We start from the raw sequence: 8986 nt of genomic DNA on the forward strand, positions 1-8986 counted from the left end.
CAATGCTCATAGGTGCTAGGCACCCCATACATCTAAAACAATTCGTGGTAATTCAAATAAAGGTTTAAAAAATCATTTTTTTTTGGAAACCAAAGATGACCAAGTATTGTACTTGTATAAAAATATTTCGCGGGGAAATTACTACCGTTGTATCCAGGATAAAAATGACAAAATCGAACAAACCCCATGTCCATGTACTATTCACGCTATATTCGTGATAAACTTGTTTTTTTCCCAGGATACCATGGAAATCATTTTGAGCCCAAACATTTTTATACAAGTACAATACTTGATCATCTTTGGTTCCAATTTTTTCATAGATTTTTTTTTGAATTACCACGAATATTGTAGATGTATGGACATGTGGATACAAGTACAATACTTCATCATCTTTTGTTTTCAGGAGAATTTGATTTTTTTAATATTTAAAATTACCACGAATTTTGGACTTTATAGAGTGCATAGCACCCAGCTAATTTGCTTCTCTCTTTGCATGCAGAATATCAAAATAGGCTCCTGGATCTGTTTTAAAACAGGCTATGACTGTTTCTTGCTTTACATAGCGAAACCAGCTCAGTGAATCAGATTCCATAATAACTTGACTAATGTTCATGCGTCTGATTAATTTATCTCCATACTATTGGCATTATAAGGTGCATCTACATTTACCTTATGAAAACCTTCTCGTGGTCGGCTGGAACGGCGACTTGTCGCGCTGGAGGCTGCACATGTCACTCAGTGCACACACACCTGGGGCATGAGTCTGCGCCGCTGCTGCACATGGGAGACGATGATGAAGGACCTACTCCGTCGTGCACGGAACGTCGTGCGCTCATTGAGACGAGCGTTTTTTTGCTTTACAGCGGCGGGATGTTTGTGATGAGGCCACCTCAGCTCTCCCGCGATCTGTGCTCACGCGATTCCATCCGTATCCGCCCGGATGGTCATTCACACGCGTCACCAGACACCACTCGCTACACAAAGCTGCGAGTGGACGGCCAAGATTGTCCATGATGATAACACAAACACTGAAAGCTCATCAATAATCATATGTACATACAACAATATCAGTTTTCCCCAGTTTTTTTTGTTTGTCTCCGTATCAATCTGAAAGGGTTCGTCATCCGACGTCTAAAACGGTGAAACTACAGAACCTGTATCGGGGTGCCCACCTACAGCAGCAGCAGCCCCACGAGATCGAAGCTACTACATTCTTTACAGCGGCGTCGACTACTTCATTCATCGCCTTGCCTCATCCAGTACGTTGATCACAGTAAAGTGGGACTGCAGAACAAGATGCTACAGAGGCAGCTGGAACTTTTTTTCTTCGCCCAGCAGATTACCTTGTGAAAGATAAGCGCAAAACAGCTGCTCATGCACCGTTGGGAGTAGCATCGCTGAGCGTGTGGTTCATGTCTTCGCCATGCTTTCCGTTCATCTGACCCCGTTGTCGCTGCAACAATCAGAAAAATATTGGTCAGGAAAACAGCAAAAGGAAGAAAAAAAAAACTGCATGCCATTCTCTACAAACTACAAAGGAAGTCCCAGCATATATGCTGATCTGTTAACTCCAAGTCAAAAGAAACTTGTGGTTTGTCGTGGTTGAACTGCAAATGGAGTGAAAGATGTAACTGAACTGAAAATATGCACATCAACCAAAAGCCTATAATACCCGATCAGTGGTATCAACAGTGTTGCCGTTCAATAACTTATGGAGCTCCTCCTTCATTTTGCTGTCCTTCTCGGGCTTGTGGAGCTCTTCCTTCGTCCTGTCATATTTATCTTTTGTACTTACTGGAAGCAAAGACAAACCACTTGTCCGATCCGGCATTTCTGCATATTTGCAGCCAGCTTGTCACAAAATGCACCGTACAGAAAATTCTATATGATTCCAAGATGGCAAGACAAGGGTAGTACCTGGAAGATTCTTGTCAATAAAGAATACAACCAGATTGACAGTATACCTGTGGGGAGAGGATCGGTTATAATTAAGGCGGATGCAGTTGCAATATAACTGTATCACTGAAATGGGATTTGATCCTACCAGGCAACAACAACATCCACGCTGTAGTGCTTGCGAGAAGCAATGATGAGAAGACTTTGGATTATGGCCATCAGCCAAGCAAATAGCTTAATCAACCTAGAAAAACAAGATCCGCCAGTTATAGTAGAGCATGTGAACATGGAACGAGCTGGCAGGCCGCCTATGCAATATCAAAGTCAAACGCACGCCTAACAGGCACAAACACCAACACAACATGTCTCAATACCTTTTGGATCCATATTTATGGTATGTACGCACGAAAACGAGAGTAAAGATCATGTGAGATGAAAATATCAGATCACCACATCCAAAAAGCACTCCACGAGGAACTGCAAGGAAAAAAATTTGAAATCAAGATAACTTTCCACTCAGAACAGTAAACCCAATGAACGAAAGGCTTACAGTTGATTAGAAGCACTTCAAGAGCATTATTGGGTGGTGGAAGAGTAGCAAGTTTCGAGCCCTATAAAAGTAAAGTAAATGTTCAGCAGCCCTTTGTGGCAAGATCTTGCGACTGATAAGATAGCTTATAAGTACGCTGCAGCCAAATGGAACTGAGAGTTCAAGGTCACCTCGCGACAGTGATAATTTGGACCAGGAAGCTGAGTGGAATAGAATGTAACAATCCGCAGAAACTGTGAAGCCTGGAGGAGAAAAACGTCACTGGTTAAAACATGCATATAATTATGGAAGTAAGAGTTAGGACAGCCATACTTACAACTAAAAATGCAAGCACCCTGCGCCAGAGTAGAACAGTGTAGAAACGCTTGCTATGATAAATGAAAGGGTGAAAACTCCACTGCAATGCCACAAATAAATTGTCAAAAGCTCATAATTCCAGTTTATACTCAATCATTATAAGACAACTAACATTGGTAAGAAAATTCTGCGAAAGATGCATAGAAGAGCAAATCAAAGAAAAGACTCGGGTACAATCCACCAGAAAGTATAATTAATGAAGGTGACATCTTAATCTTATAAGAACTATGGTGCAACAACAAATATCACCAAAAGATATTTTTGATGAATGTAAGAAATTTCTGTTACCTGGCTAAAACAAACCTAGAAATTACTTATCTCCTCCAACAATTTATATATAGGACAGCAATCGACTCAGTCATTATCTAAAAACCTTGAGATCTCACTGAGACCAATTATGTAATGTTCACAATCAATCTATATAACCACCACGTCTATTTCTTATCATAAAAAGTTTCTTCAAAACGTATTGGCTTCTTCCCTATACGAGCTGGTGTTTGTTTCATCCACATTTTTATTCTTCAGGTACAATCATGCCAGTCAAATTATCAGACATAATAAGAAAAGAAAAACAAGATTGCAGTCTGCCTAATCGACAAGAATTGGAGCGAACAAGTCACCTACCAACACAAATGTAACGAAGATGGAAGTGAATAAGATCTCACTAAGATAACCTTTGTCTTGCCCAAGCTCCTAAAAACACAAAATCCAGTGGCACAAATAAATCAGTATTGAGTTCTTCCCCTTTAAATGATATTAACTTAATTATAACCAGATGACATACCGGAAGAGCCATAAATCCCAAATCCTGGAGTAATGGTCCGGGACGATGCAAGTAATGCACTCCTCGAGCAGCCAATCCATGAATATACTAGTTACAGATAAAAGATTTCCATGAATTTCCAAACGATCCATTAATGTCCGAGAAAAAGATGTCAATGAGTAAATCTTAGAGGACAGTGCAGAATAATGAATACTAGATTTTAGTAGTTTTTCCATTCTCTTGAACAGAGTTTGAATAAATTACAAGGAGAAAAGGATAACTTATATTAGCAGTTGATCACCAAGTAGCCAAGGGATGTTATTTCGTGTGCAATATCTCTCATGAGATCCAGCCGTCTATAATGATTTTCTTGTTTCTTAACAGTTTACTACTTTACTTTATGGGTTTTGTTTCAGTAAAAATCAGTGTATGACACAGAAGGTTCTTGCATGGATGAACAGAGAATTCTCAGAAAGGTCATTGGTAACGGTCTACAGATTGTGGCATTGTGCCATGGGCTTGGTTGCATGCACCACAATACTAGTTTCGAGGAGACTTAATGCAAGAGAAGAAATGCCGAAGCAACAAGATAACTAGGGTAGTGCATTTTTTACAAGAATTCAATTCAAAACGTAATGAAGAATTGCAAAATGAAGACAAAAATAAGAGACAATTTATCTACCATTTACATGCGATCTCAGAAAGGTAGTTGATAACGGTCAACAGATTGTGCCATGGGCATGGTTGCATGCATTACAATACTATTTTCAAGGACACTTGATGCAAGAGAATCTACCATTCACATGGGTGCATCAGGGCATGCTAGTTTTCAGTGCAGATAAACCAGCGACAACACGGTAGGAAAGAATTTAGCCTATTCACATGGGTGCATCAGGGCATGCTAGTTTTCAATGCAGGTAAACCAGCGACAACACGGTAGGAGATAATTTAGCCTAACAACAAGTATGAAGATATATTGCTTTGGACCATGGCACCAGCCCAACCCAAATTTGAAAGAACCAGCCCATGCGCAATAGTGGAATAAGGAAGTGCAAGTTGGGATGTTGGTCCTTTTGTTGACTCCATGAAAAAGCTTCTCTCCTTCCTCTATTTCTACACTACTTATTCGGTAGACTAGTTCTCAAGAAGACCTTAGTAGTTTTTGCATACTCTAAATTTAGCTTTATTTTCTTTTAATAGTAACAACGCTTTTCGAAAGAAGCAGCATCCCGTGGGCCAGTTCTGCAATCATATCACTCCTCGCTTCAGCCAAGCAAACCCTTTAGAAGCATCTCATATCGATTTTAAGGCATGGAGCATGCGATAGATTGTACACAAGAGGTGGGTAAAGGCCATTCAGCCGTGCTTCTACTACTTTTAGTATTAGTTGGCAGCTATAGCAGACACCATGTATCATATATCACAAGCTGTTAAGAGTTAATGCTGAATATACTCTTCATGTTAATTTGCACCTATTGCACACAACATGCAACACATCTTACAAAGCTACTAGTACTAAAGTTGTATATACAGACCACAGAGGAAATTAAGTCATGCATCCCTCGCTGGTACTCTCCACCTGATCAAAAACACCTTTGACACGAGCTGGTGTATAATTTAGCATGCCTAGTTACTTCAACCAACTACACGACAAGATAAACTCTTTATAGAATTCAAATCAGTCCCCTAATCCAAAACTCGAATTAGCAGCAATTATGCAATGCAAGGCTAAGAAAAAAACCAAAAGAAAAGGGGCGAACCATCAGGGTCATCAAAATTTTGAAACACTTGAGGCTCAGAGAGTAGCAGTCACACTAACAGAGCAGAGGATGGCCAGGTACTTTAACACACGGGGGAAACAATTCAACGAACAAATTGAGAGCTTCACCTGAAACACAATTCCGGCAAGGAGCAAGCGCCACTTCTCGAAGAGAAGCTGCAGCTCCACCGTGGTCTCCGCGGTCACCTTCCTCCATAGCTGCACAGAGACCAACCGGAGACAAAAAAAAAGAACTTAACAAACTATGCCTAGAATAGAATATGGGGGGCAAACAAAAGGACGGCAACGAATCGAGACCTTGGTTGCCTCCCGCGCGAGGTAAATCGCCATGGCCGCAGCTCCCGTTTCGGGTCCTCCGACTGCAGCTAACTCCGGGTGGGTTCACATCCATGCTCCGATCCGCACATCACTGCTCCGATCTTGGCATCTCGCGCGGTAATTTCGCTGCCTCGGGACCGCCGTGAGATCGGCGCCGCCACGGAGTGGACGGCGGCCCGAAGCAGCTAGCTTGGGGACCCTGGGCGAAGAGAGAGTGGGTGCGTGAAGGTATTCTCCGGCGAGGCGACGAGTGGGAGTGGGTGGTCAGGCCGCCGCTGAGGAGTCACGCGGCGACGGCGTCGACGGTTTGAATCAGGGGATTGGAGGGTGGTCCGCGAAAACGAGGCAGGGAAAGTGGACGTTTTGGTAAAAGTGGTTGGCTTAAGAGCAGCTCAAGTAACTGACCACTCTCTCAGCGGAGTAGCAGTAGGCAGCTGCGTCCATTTGGATTTTGGAACTCGTAGAAGTAGAAAAAGTTGCTAGTACCTCATTTTTTAAAAGTTAAACTACATAGAATTTGGTCAATTTTTTAGAAAAAAAACATTTTTAATACAATCCAAAATCAACACCCTTAGATACATATAAATATGTTTTCATATGATATTTTATATTGTAGTTCTTGATAGTTTCTTCTAAAAATTTGCTCAAAATTTACTTATCTCAAAATTTCAACAAAAAAAGGCCCTATTCATTGAAACGGAGGGATTATCTAACTTGGCGTATTTTTGTCAGACTTTGTAATACTAAGACGTAGATTTATGTGTCTGCAGAGCAGGTATGGGCGGCGATGGCCGACCAAGTGAGAGGGGGCATCCCTAGGGTTCGTGCGGCCCTTTGTTTGGGGCGGCAGGACCTTAGGGGAGTTTGGTAGGGCGGCCCACGGCAAGTGTAGCGGTAGGGGAAGCGAGAGTGACGTAAACTTCTACGCGCGTGGTCATTTTCCCCTCCCACCAGTTTTTATATCATGAATTTTGGACTTGGCAATACCCAAATAGTTTTTAACATGTTGATAGTCACATTAAAGAGTGTGACTATTTCTGAGTCGACTGAGAACTAACTTCGGTCTCAGTTACATGATATCATTAAATTTTAGTTGCAACTCATGTTGCAACTCATAATTAATATGAATAAGGAAGCAAATCAAATGATGTAAGACTTGAATATGCATGAAGTTAGAACTAGCAATCTCCACATTAAAATATGAATTTAAGTGTTTATAAATAAAGGGTTACATTTAGCTTGGGCTCCGTTTTAAGTTTTCCCACATATGAGCAAGCTCTTGGAGTTGCTCTAAGAGCATCTCCAACAGGCGCGCTATATCGCGGCGCGCCAAAAGCAAAAATCTGCGCGCGCTAAACCGTTGCCGCGCGCATGATCGATTTCTCCTCCGCCGGGTGCGCCATTTGCAGCGCGCGTTGGCGCGGTAAAATAGCACCTCCGCCGGACGCGCCATTTTGCAGCGCGCGGGCGCGGCGCAAACAACAAACACACACAAGTATGCATCCAAGAAGATCAAACAATATATAAAAATTCACAAATATATTGTACCATCCAAATACAATACATTGTTCACAACAATACTTCACACCAAATACAACACGTCCAACATACAACAATACAACATGGTTTTGAGACAATACAACACATAGTTTTCAAACAAATACAACAAATATGCAACTATTGTTGTCCATTCCAATTCCACCATTCTTCCATGAGATCTTTTTGAAGCTCATCATGTGTGTCGTTGCACCGAATGGCATGGTATGAGGCAATGAATCGGGCAATCCTATGTGCGGACCTCGTCACTTGCACGGGAACCCCCATCAAGTCATAGTGGGTATGATCCACATCTTTTCCGCGATCATCCTCTATAATCATGTTGTGCATGATTACACACGCGGTCATGATATACCAAAGGCATTCTTGATCCCAAAATCTAGCCGGTCCTCTAACTATGGCAAATTGGGCTTGCAAAATCCCAAATGCTCTCTCTACATCTTTCCTAGCCGCCGCTTGTGCATTGTGGAATTGAGTTTGCTTTTTACCTTTTGGTTGAATAATTGGCTTCACAAATGTTTGCCACCTTGGATATATGCCGTCGGCGAGGAAGTAGCCATAGTTGTACTTGTGGCCATTTGCTTCAAACTCCACCAATGGACCTTCCCGCATTGCAAGTCTTGTCATCGGTGGTGATCTGTTGAAGAACATTGATGTCATTGCAAGATCCGGGCATTCCAAAGAAAGCATGCCATATCCAAGTCTCTTGGTCGGCCACCGCTTCAAGTACTATGGTGGCATCCTTCTTGTACCCTTTGAATTGTCCATGCCATGCCGCTGGACAATTCTTCCAACTCCAATGCATACAATCAATGGAACCAAGCATACCGGGAAACCCCCGGTTGGCGTTGATCTCCAAAATCCTTGCCGTGTCTTGAGCATTGGGGGCTCTCAAGTATGTGGAGCCAAAGACATTGACAATTGCAACGACAAAGCGCTTCACACACAAGATAGAAGTGCTCTCTCCCATGGCCAAATGATCATCAACAAGATCCGCCGGTATACCATATGCCAACATACGCAAGGCGGCGGTCACCTTTTGATATGTGCTATGGCCAAGTTCTCCGGCGGCATTCCTCCTTTGCTCAAAGAAGCGATCATATTTGGTGACCTCCGTTGCAATGTGCTTGAACAAGTTGAGACTCATCCGGAAACGCCGCCGAAAATAGCTTTCGGGGAAAATCGGATTGTCATTGAAATACGACCGCATCAATTTCTCATGCCCTTCAATCCTTTCTCTCCACAACTTCTGTCTACCGAACATCGATCCACCAAATTTTGGCCTCTTAACGGCGCGGTATGCTAATAGTATCGATATGTTCTCCTCTTCTTCTTGGTCGAACTCGTCATCCGATGAATCATATGAGGAACTCTACAAACATATGTATGAAATTACTTCACTATTAACAATTGTAGCGAGTAAATAGAGGCCGGCCGGTGGAGGTTCATACCTTGCGAACAAATGGGCGAGCACCATGGGCGCGCCATGTTGCAAGCAAGCTCGACGACGACGAGGACGACATGTCGACGCCTGCGCGGAGGAGAACGCGACGGTGGCGCGAAGGGGCCGCGGAGAAGGACCGCTGGCTACAACTCCTCGCTGACGGCCGCGCGAGCGACACAGCGCGGAGGAACGTCCGCCGGTCCGCCGCTGCAAGGAGGAGGTGCGGGCGACGCGGATCTACGACGCGGCGGCGCGCAGAAGCGGGGGCGGCGGCGGAGTCGACCGGCGGCGGCTGGATTTCACGCCGGCGGTAGGTGGGGA

General features: G+C 43.4%; 1 protein-coding gene across 1 annotated transcript; it reads right to left on the reverse strand.

Annotated features, from left to right (window-relative positions):
• Positions 1 to 1023: 1023 nt before the first annotated feature.
• LOC124666165 (phosphatidylinositol:ceramide inositolphosphotransferase-like) lies at positions 1024 to 6031 on the reverse strand. Its single transcript, XM_047203513.1, has 12 exons — positions 5644 to 6031; positions 5455 to 5544; positions 3588 to 3674; positions 3428 to 3496; positions 2763 to 2843; positions 2617 to 2688; positions 2447 to 2507; positions 2271 to 2373; positions 2045 to 2140; positions 1918 to 1964; positions 1673 to 1833; positions 1024 to 1453 (listed from the first exon to the last, which is right to left on the reverse strand). The coding sequence occupies exons 1-12, from the start codon at positions 5674 to 5676 to the stop codon at positions 1373 to 1375; spliced, it is 981 nt and encodes a 326-aa protein (XP_047059469.1). The 5' UTR covers positions 5677 to 6031; the 3' UTR covers positions 1024 to 1372.
• Between the last annotated feature and the right edge of the window lie 2955 nt (positions 6032 to 8986).

Source organism: Lolium rigidum, chromosome 6 (assembly GCF_022539505.1).
Source record: "Lolium rigidum isolate FL_2022 chromosome 6, APGP_CSIRO_Lrig_0.1, whole genome shotgun sequence".
NCBI lineage: Eukaryota > Viridiplantae > Streptophyta > Magnoliopsida > Poales > Poaceae > Lolium > Lolium rigidum.

Coding starts and splice junctions, on each gene's coding strand:
- LOC124666165 (XM_047203513.1), bottom strand. CDS start 5,676: ATGGCGATTTACCTCGCGCGGGAGGCAACCAAG. Junction 2,844..3,427: donor TCTTCGTTACATTTGTGTTG/GTAGGTGACTTG, acceptor GTGGCATTGCAG/TGGAGTTTTCACCCTTTCAT. Junction 1,454..1,672: donor CTGTTGATACCACTGATCGG/GTATTATAGGCT, acceptor TGATTGTTGCAG/CGACAACGGGGTCAGATGAA.